Here is a 16,675-nt window from a genome sequence, read left to right as displayed (position 1 = left end):
TACAGGTTCCGCCAGCCTGGCGGTGGGTGAGAGGAGCGTGTCATCTAATTCCCACCTCTCCACTTTGGCTTTGATATCTCTTTGGTGATGTACATTTATTAGTCTGCATTTTTGAGATTGTTAATGTTTTAACCATTAACAAATTCAAAAGCGACTTTCGGGTCCTTTGTCCTAGCAGTTTAGAAGTCACCATTAGCTAGGCCTGGTTCCAGAAATGTAAATAGCTTTTGTATATTGCCTGGAAAGTTGATCTTCTGCACACCAGGTCGTTAGTATGTCCAATTTCTAAAATTTTATAAATTAGCCATGTAGATATACATATTTTATAAAAATATAAAGTAAGATTTAGCCCCCTACAAGAGCTAAAAATCAGACCCTCTAATTATTTGTGATATGGTCATGGGAGATTTACTAGTATTTGAATAGCTAACTCCTGAGGGAATCAAATAGCCAGGAGATTCAGGTAGGTTATTGAAAAATTGCAAATTTCTTGAAAGTTAAACATCAACTCATGTGAGCTTACATTTAGAAACTTTTTTTCCCCTCAGTTTATTTATTATCTAATTTCACCTTCCAGTACAGCATTACCGATGAAACCACGGGAACTACTCAGTTCTTCACGCTGGATGCCAACAGTGGTCTGATTTCAAGAAGTTCCATATCACCTTTAGATTATGAAGATGGATTGACGGTAACATTTTGGAAAGAATTTACCTATTTATCGGCTTCTAAATATCCTCTGTATTCTCAAAATGATTCTGTTAGAAAGCAGGTTTAGTTTTTGCTTTATTACCAGAGTATTTAGATGTACCAGCAGCCTAGATAAAGAGCTGTTGAGTTGTCAGCTTACTCTCCTGTGAAGAGCCTTGAGACAGTTTATTATGTTAAAGGTACTATATAAATGCAAGTTGTTGTTGCTGAATTTTCGCTTGCAATTATCACCTCTGCTGTTTTTTGTTCGATTGCACTCATAGAACATAGAACAGTACAGCACAGTACAGGCCCTTTGGCCCACAATGTTGTGCTGCCCATTTATCCTCATCTAAGATCAATCTAACCTGCACCCCTTCAATTTACTGCTGTACATGTGCCTGTCCAAGAGTCGCTTAAATGTCCCGAATGACTCTGTCTTTACCACCTCTGCTGGCAGTGCATTCCACGCACCCACCACTCTCTGTGTAAAGAACCTACCTCTAAAATTATGTCCCCTTGTGACAGCCATTTCCGCCCTGGGGAAAAGTCTCTGTCCATCCACTCTACCCATGCCTCTCATCACCTTGTACACCTCTCTCTCATCCTTCTTCGCTCCAGTGAGAAAAGTCCTAGCTCCCTCAACCTTTCTTCATAAGACCAGGCAGCATCCTAGTAAATCTCCTCTGCACCCTCTCCAAAGCATCCACATCCTTCCTATAATGAGGCGACCAGAACTGGACACAATATTCCAAGTGTGTCTAACCGGGATTTTATAAAGCTGCAGGAAAACCTCGTGGCTCTTAAACTCAATCCCCCTGAAAGCTGATCAGAAGAATAATGTTTCACTATCCTTCTCCAACAGAGATTTCAGATGAAAATAGTAGTAGCTGAAAGTGGAAAGAGCAGCCCTAAATCCTGCACTGGCTCCATTACAATTCAGCTTGAAAATCTCAACGACGAATCACCACAGTTCACGTGAGCAGTTTTGATTTTGTCCAGTTGGCACAAATGAATTTGAAGTTGTAGATTGAATAAGCCTCCTTACTTGCAAATAATTACTTGTCCAATATCTGTCATCATGATGCCTTTATTTAAGACTCTACTGGTCAAGAAACAGGCAGGCAGAAAAAAAGCCAAACAGAGAGAGACAGTGAAGAACATTTGCAGCCCACCAGCCCAGTTTAATTTTTCATGAGTGAATGCTTTGAATCACAGAATGCCATCTACTTTAAACTTTCTCCACTGAGTAATTTTTACCCTTGATGTAATAAGCATAGTATCATTTTTCACTTTTATTTCAGTGACATTTCTGCAAGAGATAAAGTCAATTCATTCTGACATAACAATAAATTAAATAATCATGTGAACCAAATTAGCGAATAACTTGGACTAATCTTATTAATGAACTGCACATTTGGTTTTATTACTGCTTTCAGGCAAGCTTGTATATCCTTCAAAAAATGAAATGTGAGACACATCAGAGATACACCAGGGTGTTCAGTACAATTGTAGAGATCATATTTACCAAGAATCCTTTCTTTATTTTCATGGCGATTCCAAATGATGTGTTGATAATTGTCTCAAGAAGTGCTTCAGGATGAGAATTTGATTGCAGGTTAAGATTTAACTATTAATTCCATGCATAGAATGCTCATTGTATTTGTGTCTTTCAAGGGCAATTTCACCGAATCCATTAACTATTAATGAAAGTCTGCCCAGGGGAACATTATTAATAAAAGTTAATGCCACAGACAAGGATGTGGATGATGTCACTTATTATGAGTTTGTGAAGACTTATGCTGGCTTCCTGATTGAAGAAGGTAAGATTAAACACGACTGTTCTAAATGAACAATGTTTGGGCACCATGGGCAGAATTCTCCAGTCTCTGACACAGAAGTCGAGTTTAGCGATTGGCTGGAGAATCCACTTTGCCGCCGATATCAGGTTGGGCGCCGTTTTGCAGTGCTCCGCCCCCTTCAAAACGGCACACTCTAGGAGTACGGCGCACGCTGTTAGGACGGCCTCAGGACATTACCTAAGGCCCGCCCCCTGATGCACCTCCTCGGATGGGCCGTGTTCCCGATGGTGTGAGTCGCGTGTGGTATTTATTTTCGGGAACTCGGTGTGGTGGCTGCAGACTAAAACCAGCGCTGCCACAGTCGGGGGAGAGCTGATCCGCAGGTAGGCGGGGCTTTGGTGGGAGCTGGGAGTACTGGGAGCACTGGGAACACAGAGGACATACTGGTTGGGAGTGGCGAGCCCAGCTGGGTCCGCACACGGCCAGCCCCATGTTTCACGGCGCAGCCGGTGTCGGCACTTCTCCGGCCGTATCCGCAGCTAGAGCTGGGGCCTCTATGTTGTGTGCCCGCTAGCCCCCCCCCCCCCCACCTGATGGAGGATCGGTGGCCATTTTGCGCCTTTTTCTCAGACGTAAAACGCCACCGTGCCCACGCCGGCGTCAGCACTTAGTCTCAGGATCGGACAATCCAGCCCCATGTTTTTTTGCACAAAAGTGTTTGGCTGGACCATATACCCATCACACTGCACGCTGAACTATATGATGGGAGCTTAATAAACGTTAATGAGACCAACCATTAATAATTCATGAAATTAAAGGCAATAAATGGTAGATATTCCCAGCAGTCTCTAGAGAGAGAAAAAAAATGGTTTTGGTGTGTTCAGAACTAAATCTAAAAGAAAATATATCATTGTTTATGACCAACTCAGAAAATTATAGCTAGGAATTTTCTGTAATGAGGATTTGATGATGCACCCTGATTCTCCAGTGATGTATATATGTCAAATTGTATTAATTTGACTGGGCCACAATGAAGATAGCTAGGGTTAGAGGTGGTGCATTTGATGGTGTCCCAAAGGAACCGAGAAATTGCTCTGTTTGTTCATGTGTAATATAGCAGTCATCTTCATGATTTAAGGGTCCAAAACTAAGAGTCAGAAAGTGATTATCAGGAGCTGTTTGTTAATCTTATACTTACTTAAAAACTTTCTCTAGGTTTTTGCACTGGAAATTGCAGTGGTGAGAAGTCCATTTTATTGCAGAGCCCTCTACTAGAGCCCTCTCCTAGGGTTCTAAAAGAGATAGCTGAGGAGACTGTGAAGGCATTGATGGTGATCTTTCAGGAATCACTGGGGGCAGGGAGGGTCCCAGAGGACTGGAAAGTGGCTAATGTAACACTGCTGTTTAAGAAGGGAGAGAGGCAGAAGACGGGATATTATAGGCAGGTTAGCCTGACTTCAATCATTGGTAAGGTTTTAGAGTCCATTAGTGAAGATGAAATCGTGGTGTACTTGGAGGTGCATGATAAAATAGGACAGAGTCAGCAGGGCTTCGTCAAGGGGAGGTCATGTCTGACAAATCTTTAGAGTTCTTTGAAGAGGTAACAAGGAAGTTCGACAAAGAAGAACCAGTGGACGTTATTTATTTAGATTTCCAGAAGGCCGCAGAGGAGACTTTTAAATAAGTTAAGAGCCCATGGTGTTAATGGTAAGAGGATAGAGGATTGGCTGTCTGGCAGAAGGCTGAGAGTGGAGATAAAGGGGTCTTTTTCAGGATGGCAGCCGGTGACTAGTGGTGTGCCTCAGGGGTCAGTGCTGGGACCACAACGCTTCACAATATACATTAATGATCTGGAAGAAGGAACTGAAGGCACTGTTGTTAAGTTTGCCGATGATACAAAGATCTGTAGAGGGACAGGTAGTATTGAGGAAGCAGGGGGGTTGAAGAAGGACTTGGACAGGCTAGGAGAGTAGGCAAAGAAGTGTCAGATGTATATCAATGTGGAAAAGTGTGAGGTTATGCACTTTGGAAGGAGAAATGGAAGCATAAACTATTTTCTAAATGGGGAAATGCTTAGGAAATCAGAAGCACCAAGAGACTTGGGAGTACTTGTTCATGATTCTCTTAAGGTTAACGTGTAGGTTCAGTCGGCAGTTAGGAAGGCAAATGCAATGTTAGCATTCATGTTGAGAGGGCTAGAATGCAAGACCAGGGATGTACTTCTGTGGCTCCATAAGGCTCTGGTCAGACCCCATTTGGAGTATTGTGAGCAGTTTTGGGCCCTGCATCTAAGGAAGGATGTGCTGGCCTTGGAAAGGATCCAGAAGAGGTTCACAAGAATAGTCCCTGGAATGAAGAGCTTGTTGTATGAGGAACAGTTCAGGACTCTGGGTTTGTACGCGTTGGAGTTTAGAAGGATGAGGGAGGGATCTTATTGAAACGTACAGGAGACTGTGAGGCCTGGATAGAGTGGAAGTGGAGAGGATGTTTCCACTTGTAGGAAAAACTAGAAGCAGAGGACACAATCTCAGACTAAAGGGACGATCCTTTAAACCAGAGATGAGGAGGAATTTCTTCAGTCAGAGCGTGATGAATCTGTGGAACTCTTTGCCGCAGAGGGTGTGGAGGCCAAATCACTGAGTGTCTTTAAGGCGGAGATAGGTAGGTTCGTGATTATTAAGGGGATCAGGAGTTATGGGGAGAAGGCAGGAAGATGGGGATGAGAAAAGTATCAGCCATGATTGAATGACAGAGCAGACTCGATGGGCCGAGTGGCCTAATTCTACTCCTATGTCTTATGGTCTTATGGTAAGCAATGTAATGTCTCCGTAACCAATTGTATTTAAGCCTCCTTCCTGAGACACACATGATCTTATTTTAACATATTCAAAACCCACCACTGACATAGAGTTCAAATTGAGCCCAGTCTGAAGTGGAAAGTGTAAGTTAGAATAGTCAGGTCAATGCCAAATCATGTACAGAATGCAAAATAAGGGAGGGAAGGAAAGATGGAATTAACAGAGAGAGATAAAAGGGAACAAAATAGTTTTAAAAAAATACACTTCTGAAAATCTCCAACAATAATTAAAATTTGAAAGAATGAAACTCCATAATTATAAAAGTGAATGTTCAAGATCAGAGAGGTTGTTTGGCAATAATTAAGACTATCAAACCATTAAAACTTAACTCACACTTGAAAGGACAAGACCTAACATTTTTGGGTGTATTTATTGTGAAAGTACAATAATTTCCGGCCATTCTGTGTGATTTGATACCATGCCTGTTGGCAAGATACTATTATAGCGCAGCTTCTGGAGATATAAGGCAGCTTCCTAATTTCTATGATTCATTGCACAAGTGTGGACTCCACAAATTGCTGTTTGATTCACTTTTTAACGATTGTAAGTGCCGATAGCCTCACGGTTATTTTTACTGGAAAATTTGGAATCTAGATATTTGAGTTACAAATTACTTATCCATATTAAGGTTGACATTACAGACATCTGTAGACATTGAACTGTGCTGTACTTTCCTAAAGTACAATTCAAATCAACTTTTTGAAGCAGCTAGTTGATTTTAAAGGGTTGTCCATTACATTAGATTCTGTTATATGATTATGTAATGCGGTGCCCATATAACTAGGTTTAAATATTCAAAATAACTTTACCTACCTGCTTTACATTGTTCAGGCCTAACAATAAATTCAGAAGAATAGGACTATATACTTTGATGTTTGAATGCCTTCACAGTGGTCATACATTAAGGAATTATTTTGATACCATTTTATTGGTATTTAGTTTGAAAACCACTTGAATTATTGGTTGGAAGAATTAGGTGTCATCAAGCCTGTACAGTTTAGCACTGGGCTAAAGAACTGGCTTTTAAAGCAGACAAAGGCAGGCCAGCAGCACGGTTCAATTCCTGTACCAGCCTCCCCGAACAGGCGCCGGAATGTGGCGACTAGGGACTTTCATTTGTAACTTTTCATTTGAAGCCTACTTGTGACAATAAGCGATTTTCATTTCATTTTCAAATAGACGAAGCATCTGGGGTACCTGTTGCTATAAATACCCACAAAGGTTTGCAGCAGTATAACCAGCTACCTTTTGGAGTCTCATCGGCATGTGCTCTTTTCTAGTGCACGTTGAAAAGCTCACTGCAGGACCTACCTGGTGGTTATCTATCTAGACAATGTACTGATTACAGGAGCATCCAAAGAGGAGCACCTAGCAAATCTCAAGGAAGTTTTAAAAAGATTTAAGATGGCCGGTGTAAGGCTAAGAAGAGAAATGTGCATGTTCCAAGCTCATGAGTGAGGTCTTGGCATTTACAGTAGATGCCCAAAGGCTCCACCCTCTGGCAGAGAAGTTGAAAGCAATGAAGGAAGCACGTCCAGAAATGTGTCAGAATTGAAATCTTGTTTTAGGAATGGTGAAGACTTATACTTAATCTTTCTACAATGTTGGCACCTCTACACACGCTGCTCAAGGAGCACCAGAAATGGTATTGAAGAGAGCATCAGAAAGAAGCCTTTGAAAAGTTAAACTAGCTTTACAGTCATCCAGTCTCTTAGTTCCTTTTGACCCCTCAAAGGAGACTATTAATTCTTACCTGTAATGCATCTTCTTATGGAATTAGAATAGTTTTATCACATAAGATAGCAGATGGTGCAGAAAGGCCCATCACCTGTATCTTGAGGATTCTGACCAATGCTGAAAATGCTTCTCCTCAAATCAAAAAAGAGGGACTATCCGTAATGTTTGGGGTGAAGAAGTTCCATCAATATCTTTATGGACAGCACGTCGTAGTAGGTCCTGACCACAAACCCCCGCTAGGCTTCTTTAGAGAGGATAAGGTCATCCCTCCCATTTCTTCAGCTAAGGTTCAATGCTGAACTTTATTATTAGCAATCTACGAGCCTGGGCCAGGCCCATGCACATCAAACACAAACGCTTTAAGCCACCTTCTTCTACCAAAAAATATACCACCTCCGCCAGTACCATTTGAAATTATTCTTGCTCTGAATACATTCCCTGTGTCGGCGTGACAGATCAAACTTTGGACCCAGAAGGACCCCATATTATCTAGAGTTAAGCATATGGTCCTTCGAAGGCTAACATTATGATAACACGTCTGAGCAATTAAGATCCTTTCAGGTAAGAAAAGATGAGTTAAATTGTTAACACGGCAGAGTATTATGGGGAGCAAGGGTGGCCATCCCCACTCCTGCTGGAAAGTTGCTATTACGAGAGTTACACTGTGCCTATCATGGGCTGGCAAAGATGAAGATGCTCACACGCAGCGATGTGTGGTCGCCCGGGATGGATACCGACATAGAGAATCTGGTCAAACAATGTGATAAATGTCAAATGCAGCAAAGATTGTCAGAGGATCATGTGACCCATTCAGCCAATCGGGCTGGAGCATGCAAATAATGGGGCTGAGTGCAGGATTCCTTGCTAACTTTGGAGTTGTGGAGGATGATAGCCTTTATCTCACCATCTGTAAATAGTTACCAACCTTAACAAACCGTTTATTCATTGATCTATTTACCGCTCACCTGTCTTACAAGATTCTACAACACCAATCATCATTTTGATGTTGTCGCTGCTCCTGTAATACCAGCTCCTAATTTCTTTGAAATACCTTTCTGTATTCATTAGCAACTGATGATTTCTGAAAGGGTATTGGTTCAGAGGAGTTACCAAGCCAACTGTGCAGGGAAAGTTAACACCTGTAGCTCAACAAACCAATCCTTTCAACTGTGAATGCCTGCATGCTGTTTAATTTGGCAGCTCCCCAGAGCCAGATGGAGCAGAAATGGATGAAAATGTGTTCAAATGTATTACTTTTCAAATTGCTATTTTCTTTATTGATCGTAAAACTTTTGTCCCCCTTGAGCGCTTCAAAAGTGCGGAGTTACTGATGTCAATAACACACAGCATTATGAACAATGGACAATCGTTTGAACATTTGACATTAAAAGAAAAAGTGCACTATTCAAAATGTGACACGAGTCACAGTAGATTCTCAACCGTTTCCTATTCTACCCAAGGTTTCTATAATGTAGTATCATGAGAAAGACCAAACACAGAAGCAGAGGTACATCGACAATGCAATCACATAATAAAGCGCCTGATGTAAATAATATTCTGCATAAAATTATGGCAAACAGGATGTTGACACTGTACAATCCAGATAAATATCCTCAAACAGTTAATGTTGTGCAAATCTGCCACCTGTTTTTGAATTTGATGCACAGTCTGTGTTGTTTCCATTTTGCAATAACAATTTCAGAAAATATTCTGTATCCTTACCAGTTCTGGCACAATATGAGGAACTGAGCTTAACTCCATTCAAAGGGATGACCATTACTATTTGCACAATTTGTTTACAGACACGGGTGAAATCAAAGTGGCCTACCCTTTGGACTATGATGATCCCAATACACTGACTAGTCCAGTACTGGAAATAAGAGCTTATGATTCAGACAGAGTTCATTCGTCCACAGCCACACTTACAGTCCACATTGCGGACATTAACGACAATCCTCCTCAGTGCTCCAGATACCTCTATATGTGAGTACCATTAAAATAAATTATTTGATTCTGATCTTCAATTTCAGTATTATCTGTCGATTTGACAATACGTCTTCAGAGTACTGAAGGAACCACTGTGGCATTGAGAGTAAAGAACGAAATGGGACCTGGGCTGAGAAAGAATTATAGAATAGGATCCGTACAGTGCAGGAGGAGGCCATTCGGCCCATCGGTTCTTGGAAAGAGCACACTATTTAAGCCCATGCCTCCATCCCATAACCCAGTAACCCCACCTAACCTTTTGGACACTAAGGTGCAATTTAGTATGGCCAAGCTAACCTGCACATCTTTGGACTGTGGGAGGAAACTGAAGCACCCAGAGGAAACCCACACAGCCATGGGGAGAACGTAGAAACTCCACACAGACAGCCACCCAAGGCCGGAATTGCACCCAGGTTCCTGGAGTTGTGAGGCAGCGGTGCTAACCACTGTGCCACCATACTGCCCTACAACCGTAATGTGTCAACAAATGGCATGGAGTGTCTGTGTGAGGATTTCCACAGCATGGACTGTCCATTTCATCACTAAAGATATGAGCTAGAATTTTATGCTGCTTCGTCGGCCATTCGCCAACCCACCCGTGCTGCCCGATAGAGGTCATTGATCTTCTTACGGCACTGGGTGCCAGTCCTCCTGGTGACACTCCTCGGGCTGACGGCTTTGTCACTTCCGCCCAGGTGGCACTAGCTGCCCTGTGGCTGACCCTCCGAGACTCTCAGGGGAACAAGGTATCCCATCTGACCTCTACCACGTTCAACAGTCTGGCCAGGTTGGCATCGCCGAATCGTGGGGCTGGTCTCCTCGGTGGCATGGCTGCGAGTTGTGTAGAGTTGGCTGTGCAGGAGCAGTTTAAGTGCTGCTCTCTCTTGTTAGCAGAGGCCTGGCGAGCGCGGACCCAGCGAATCAGCTGGCGAGACAGTCATTTGCAGCATGAAGCCCATGGGGCCTCGTTAAGTGGTCCAATTAACGCTTTATAGCAGTGATGGCCTCGTCGGACCGAGCGTCGGGAAGGTCGTAGCAGTTCCCCTCGCTACTACACTTAGCAACCTTTCCATTAAATCATGCCCATTGAGTCAATGAAGGTTTCAGTCAGGATCGGTTCATAGCCAAAGACCATTTGGAACTTGAACCCGCGTTGTTGGCCTCACTCTGCATCGCGAACCAGCTGTTCAGCCAGCTGAGCTAAACCGGCCCACCAAATGATATTGTTCAAGGCTATTTATTAATCAAGCACAATAACAGGTATTGTAGAAATATAAGCAGAGCTGCAATTTGTACATCCCAATTCATTGACCATGGCCATTTTCAGAAAATGAAAAACAGATTATTATCATCATTTCCATGTATGTCATTTCGTTCTACATTTTAAAATCACAGACAGAAACCATAATCGTGGTTTTAAAAATTCTGTGCATCATCAGCTTATGTATTTGGATCTAAAATTATATTTAAATCAACGCACAGTTAATTCTGTTTATGTCCCTACAATTTATTTAAACTTTCAAAACTTTGGGACCTTGTATTTCCAATAAGGGGAAGTGGATTTACACCAATGAAGATGGATTCATTGCTGAACTAAAGTGCCTCTGAGCCCAGGACATCTCAGCAGATCATCCTTGTCAGGTCACCAATTAAACTAAATTAACAAAACTGAGGGACAAAATGCCAGCAATGTCCATATTCCATGAACAAATTTTTAAAAACAATATTTTGGCTTCCCATTCAATTCTAGACTCCTGTCTGGAATCTGCTTCAGTGGGACAACACTGAACTTCTAAAATCATAACAAAGCCCCATGGTGAGTGCGTTTAGTCGGATTTTTCCTAGAGCTCATAGCGCCGTGAAACACAAGGCTATAAAACATGGCTCACATTTAATAACGGGCCTCATTGGGAAACATGTGACTGAGGCCACACACAGCCCTGTTTTGTACACTGAGGAACTCCACTCGCCATTTTAAATTGCGTCCCGATCTCCGAGGCCCCCTGAAGGGACCCCTGACCAGCCCTTCACCCCCCCCCCCCCTCAGCCCCCCTCCCCCCTCCCCCCAAGCCCACCCCCATCATGGCTGCTCTGGTTCTGAAATGTGTTTAAATTGATGTTTGAGTTTAGAAGCAATGTTGATATTTTTCAAAACACATTCAGTGAATGCCTTTAACTTTTATTCTTTTTTACACTTTGCAGCGTTGAGCTTGCTGAAACCTCCCCAGAGGGTACTCCAGTCGTGTCACTTAACTGCTGGGATAATGACAGAACAGCAGCTAATAATATCCTGCTGTACACAATGATTCTAGACACATATTCAACAGAAAGATTTAACATTACTAACAATGAAATAACTGTAAGTACAAATAAAGTTCATCGAAATGCTGTAGAAATAAACTTATTCTTTCCTTACGTTATTGCAATAAATGACCTAAAAGCTATTTCTGATTCTCAACATGATTAAGGAAAAACAAGGTGTTATTTTATACTGAGTGAGACACTTCAAAGCACTTTAAGAAGGCTGGCTGAATTCTTCAATCCATTTCGCTTTTAATTGCCTCATTCTTAAAGACTTTAAAGACCTACTGCCTGTACTAAATCAGCAAATAAAATCACAACTATCCCACAATATGCTCCAGGTTTGTCTTGATAATAAATATGGATACAATCTGGTTGTTTAATTTAAGAGTGCATAAAATTAACAACTGTCACAAAAAACTAGCAAGTAGAAAAAACGTTACTTCCCATTCTCACAGTAATAAACGTGGAACAGATCCCCAGCACAATTGTCTAATGCTCAGAAGCACCTACAAGGGAAAAGGTACTTAAAGTATGCAAACTCCATCAACACATGAACAACCATGGCTCCCTCCATTCCAATCATGACTGGGTCAAGATCCTGCATTCATACCTCCCTCGATTATGGGAGCAGATTCAGAGCAAGGATTACAATATTCGAGGAACCGGGTCAGCACCACCTTTGTCGGGTGACAAAGCATGGACGATAAATGTACCTTTCCAGGGTTACCCACATCCTAAGGACAAACAAACATTTATATTTATAAATGGGCTTTGATTTTTTTGCAGTCTGTACTCAGAAAAAATCTTTCCCTGCTGTTGGTCAATTCTTTAAACAAACAAAACCCCTCCATAAACCAAAGGAAAAATTATGAATCTGATTGAGCCCATGAAATCCATACCTCCCTGCTTCGGCATGATCTAGATTTGACCCAACTCAGTATTCCACCTTAGCAATTCTTTTTCCAATTCTTTTTGCAAAAATCAATTGCACAGACCATCATAATCTGCCCCTTGCCTTCTTGGGCTTGACCTTTCAATGACTCTAAAGATGTTCCAACAACATAAAAACATTCCTGTCTTGGGAGGACACAATTGATCCTAAACTCAACCAAAGTTGGGAGAATGCATCACCGGGGATCATTGCAGATTGCAAATAGTTACATTTCTGAATCCTTCATATCATCTTTAAGCTAACTAAGACTAATATTCATGCACAATATCAAAAATAATAAGCTCGTCTTTTATTGAGTTTCATACAATATGGTGGATGAAGGATGTTAGTGAGTTGCTCAATTCTCAAATTCTACTTCATCACAGTCATTTTTGCAGCTTCTATATATTAACTTGCATGTGGTGTGAAAGTTGAAAGGGTCCCTGCTACACTGACAGAGAAACTCCTTTCGAATCAGGTTGCAAAAAATGTGGAAAAGGAATGTCGTCAGCCCTCGCTGTATCTGTGCTTTATTATAACAATCTGCAGATTGGTTTCAAGTTCACTGGAATTAAATCAGATTGAACGCAACTGAACCCAAAGTTTGAACTGAGATTAAATCACCATTTTTCCAAAATTAAACCTTCTTGGATTGATGACAAAAAACACAGTAACATCAGTGTAATCTCTTGCATAAGATGTTGATTCACTGACAATGGACCACATTATTTATTTTACAGGTTGGGCATTCACATTTGCAGTATGATGACAGTTCATTTGCTGCAGTTAATTTTCAACATGTCATATTTGTTAAGGTAGAGGATAACGGCATCCCTCAATTGACAAGTAAGTCTCTGTCTTGGATTACTGATGCAACCACGAAGTTGAATTACTTTGAATTGACCATTTGACAATCTGTTTGTTCAGGTACCTCCACAGTTATAGTGAAGGTCACACCCGTTAACGAGGGAACACCTTTCTCCGGAACAAGAACATTTAATATATTTGAAGACAGCCCAATTGGGGCTCTGGTTGGAACAGCGGCATTTACTGATACGGACCTACCAGATAACAATGTAAAGTATTCTATTGTAGGAGGCAACACTGATGTCCCACCCAAGTTTTATATTGAACCTGACTCAGGTATTGAAAGATCACTTTAATGTTTCTATTCATATTTCTTGCTGTATAGGACTTTCTTTCTTTCTCAGTGTAGGTTTCACTTAGCAACTCATAAAATATAAAACCTAGTGCAAAATCCTAATAAGAAAGACAAGGGCCTGGATTCTCCGTCAGCGGGATCCTCCGCTTGGCCGGCAATGCACTCACGCCCATGGATTTTCCGATGAGTGGGGGTGCCCACAATGGGAAACTCCATTGACCGGCTGATGGGATGGAGGATCCCATTGCCGGTGGGGGCATGCCACACCAGAAAACAGATGTTGAAAATCGCCCAAAGAGGGGGATTCTTCGATCCGCCAGCCGTGTGTTCCTTGTCGATGTGCCCTAGCTGGCAGCGGGATTCTCCATTTCTGCCACCTGCCAATGGGATTTCCCAGTGTGGCCACCTTATGCTGCCAGGAAACCCGCGGGCGTGATGCGCTGCCGGTAGACCGGAGAATCCCGCTGGCACAGAATTTCTCCCAAGTTGTCTTTAGGAGCTATATAATCACTCCTATTAGAAGATCTGTCAAACTGTGATTTTCCTATTTTTGTTTCATTGCCGGAAGGCTAGCGGTAGATTGAAAGCAGACTTCAATGGAAGTGGATTTAGCATTATTCAAGTGTGAATTTGGCTAAATTTGAAGGGATGGCAACAATTAAAGAGTTCCAAAAGGAGAAGAACATTTCTGAGCATCTTCAGAGAGCCATTATCATCCTTTACTCTAGCTAAATTACAAAAATAGAAAACTGTATTTTTGGAATCAATACATTTAATTAAATCTTTAAATTGAGTCTAATCGTAGAATCCCTACAGTGCAGAAGGCGGCCATTCAGCCCATCGAGTGCACCGACCCTTTGAATGACTGCCCTATAGGCAAATCCCCCACTCTATTCCTGCAATTCCACCCTAAAGGACAATTTATCATGACCAATCCACCTAACCTGCACATCTTTGGACTGTGGGAGGAAACCGGAGCACCCGGAGGAAACCCACACAGACACAGGGAGAACGTCTAAACTCCACACAGACAGTTACCCGAGGTCGGAATCGAACCTGGGTCCTAGCGCTGTGAGGCAACAATGCTAACCACTGTTCCACCGTGACGCCTAAATATTTTTTATTTCAGTGAGAAGTCGAGCAGGAGGACTTTGATAAACTACAGAAACTGGATGGCAGGTTCCAGGCTACCTCACTGCAGACTGAGACATTTACTAATACATTTTGTAATAGATTGGGTAAATGAATGGCTGTGATATGAAAGCTACTCACTTATTACAGGCAACACTTATCATTCATTAATATATTTTCTCCAGTGAATGAATGGATTGCAATCACAGCCAGATAATCACTGTTCCTCATTTATATTATAGTTCTCCAGGTGAAGTATAGAAATACCCGAGGGAAAATCATGGCTGTCTTTAGAAATATCAGTCATATTTATTTATTTAGTATTTTGGTTTAATTTTGGGAGGGGTCGGGGGGCGGGGGGGTCTTACCAGGAAGGATTTGTCCTTTAAAACTTCACTAGATCACTAGCAGTTTTTTACTCTAACAGGTCGGATAAGGCTTCTAAATATATTGGATAGAGAAACGCAAGATATTTATACCCTCACTGTCAGAGCTGTGGACGTGAATAATGATCTGCAAATCGATCCATTAAGGCAGAGGAGTGGCTCAGCGATAGTAACTGTTAATGTGATGGTAAGATATCACTCTGTCAAAAATGAACTTTAGATTATATTTTCCCATCGCAATTCGACTAAAACATTTAAGCTGCAGGGATTTGCTGGATTGCTTACTTCTACATAGCTCATTCCATTTGGTTCTTTAGTGACAATTGATATCTCCTTGAACTGTTGTAGTCCATCTGGTGCATATATGCCCACAGTGTTGCGAGGAAGGGAGTTTCAGGATTTTGACCCAGGGACAGTGAAGAGGAGGCGATACAGTTCCAAGTCCCGAAAGTGTGTGGTTTGGAGCGGTGCTTGAAGGAGTTGGTGTTCTGGTTGTGACTCAAAGCGCGATGTGGCTTGATGGACAGGTTGCCACCATTTTGGATGATTGGTAGCAAGATCGTCAAAGTTATTAATGCTGCCACACCTTAAGGAGCATTTTAGAATGTCTTTGAGAGATTTCCTTTCTCCTCCCTTGAAACGGTGGCCACTTGAGATATGGGAAACTATGACCCGACAGGGCAGATGGTTTTTGGTCATCTGGGTACAGTGTCCAGTCCGTTAAAGTTGATTTTGCAGTAGTTTTGCCTGAATGCTTGTGGAGCTAACTTCAGGGACACTAGCATTCATTCGATTGTCCTTTGGGTATTCACCTGGGGCAGCTGGGCATATCATTGCCTCACTATTGGGAATGCTCAATCATATAACTCCACATGAAAAGATTTGCCTTTGAATCCTGTGAGAGAAAATACATGAAGCCATCTGTTTAACTCATTCACTTGTGTTTTTAATTAGAAGTTACATAATTATACAACACATATAGAATTTGCTCGTAAGGACCTGGATGAGAGATAAGAGTATTAATAACTTACAAAATGTGCAACTGAACCAGAGGTCTGAATAAGGATAAAGGTAGAGGTTTCCTAAAGGGTGTGGTCTCCCTATAAATATTATTCAATCAGGTCCACATGCATTAACCTTTCAAATGTACAAATCTCTGACAACACAAATGTTCAAAACCAATGTATACTTAGAGTGCCATCTAGTGATAACTCACAGGATTTACATGTCAACTGCAAAATAAGTATGGCTTCAATATTAATGGTTAAAGGAACAGGAGGCAGGATTCTTCAGTCCCGCGGCAGAGTGTTCACACCGTCGTAAAAGCCGTCACGTTTTATGACAGCGTAAACGGGCGCCACCAGGATTAATTCTGGCCCCTACAGGGGGCCAGCACAGCGCTGGAGCGGTTCGCAGCTGCAAATCCCGGCGCGAACTGGGCGCTGCGGGATCCGTGCATGTGCAGTGTCCTTCTTCAATGCCCCGACGCAACATGGCGCAGGACTACAGGGGCCGGCACGTAGGAAAGGAGGCCCCCAGCCACAGAGGCCGGCCCGCCGATCGGTGAGCCCCGATCGCGGGCCAGGCCACATTGGAGGCCCCCCCCCCCCGGTCGGAACCCCTCCTCCCCCCTCTCGCCCCCCCACCCACAGGCCGTCACCTGACCCTTCAACGCCAAGGTCCTGCCG

The 16,675-nt window shown here is 42.4% G+C and overlaps 1 protein-coding gene across 1 annotated transcript in view; it reads left to right on the top strand.

Annotated features, from left to right (window-relative positions):
• Nucleotides 1–1,563: 1,563 nt before the first annotated feature.
• LOC119973671 (cadherin-related family member 4-like) overlaps nt 1,564–16,675 on the top strand; it is a 33,008-nt gene continuing 17,896 nt past the window's right edge. The window contains exons 1-7 of the mRNA XM_038812055.1: nt 1,564–1,668; nt 2,368–2,513; nt 8,890–9,070; nt 11,276–11,432; nt 13,049–13,154; nt 13,236–13,451; nt 15,029–15,174. Of these exons, the coding sequence (XP_038667983.1) occupies nt 1,565–1,668; nt 2,368–2,513; nt 8,890–9,070; nt 11,276–11,432; nt 13,049–13,154; nt 13,236–13,451; nt 15,029–15,174 (1,056 nt within the window). The 5' untranslated portion in view covers nt 1,564. The remainder of the gene's footprint in view (nt 1,669–2,367; nt 2,514–8,889; nt 9,071–11,275; nt 11,433–13,048; nt 13,155–13,235; nt 13,452–15,028; nt 15,175–16,675) is intronic.

The sequence above is a fragment of the Scyliorhinus canicula genome, chromosome 11 (genome assembly GCF_902713615.1).
Source record: "Scyliorhinus canicula chromosome 11, sScyCan1.1, whole genome shotgun sequence".
Taxonomy (NCBI): Eukaryota; Metazoa; Chordata; class Chondrichthyes; order Carcharhiniformes; family Scyliorhinidae; genus Scyliorhinus; species Scyliorhinus canicula.
Note: the sequence above shows the minus strand (reverse complement) of the source record. Positions and strands in the feature narration are given on the sequence as shown.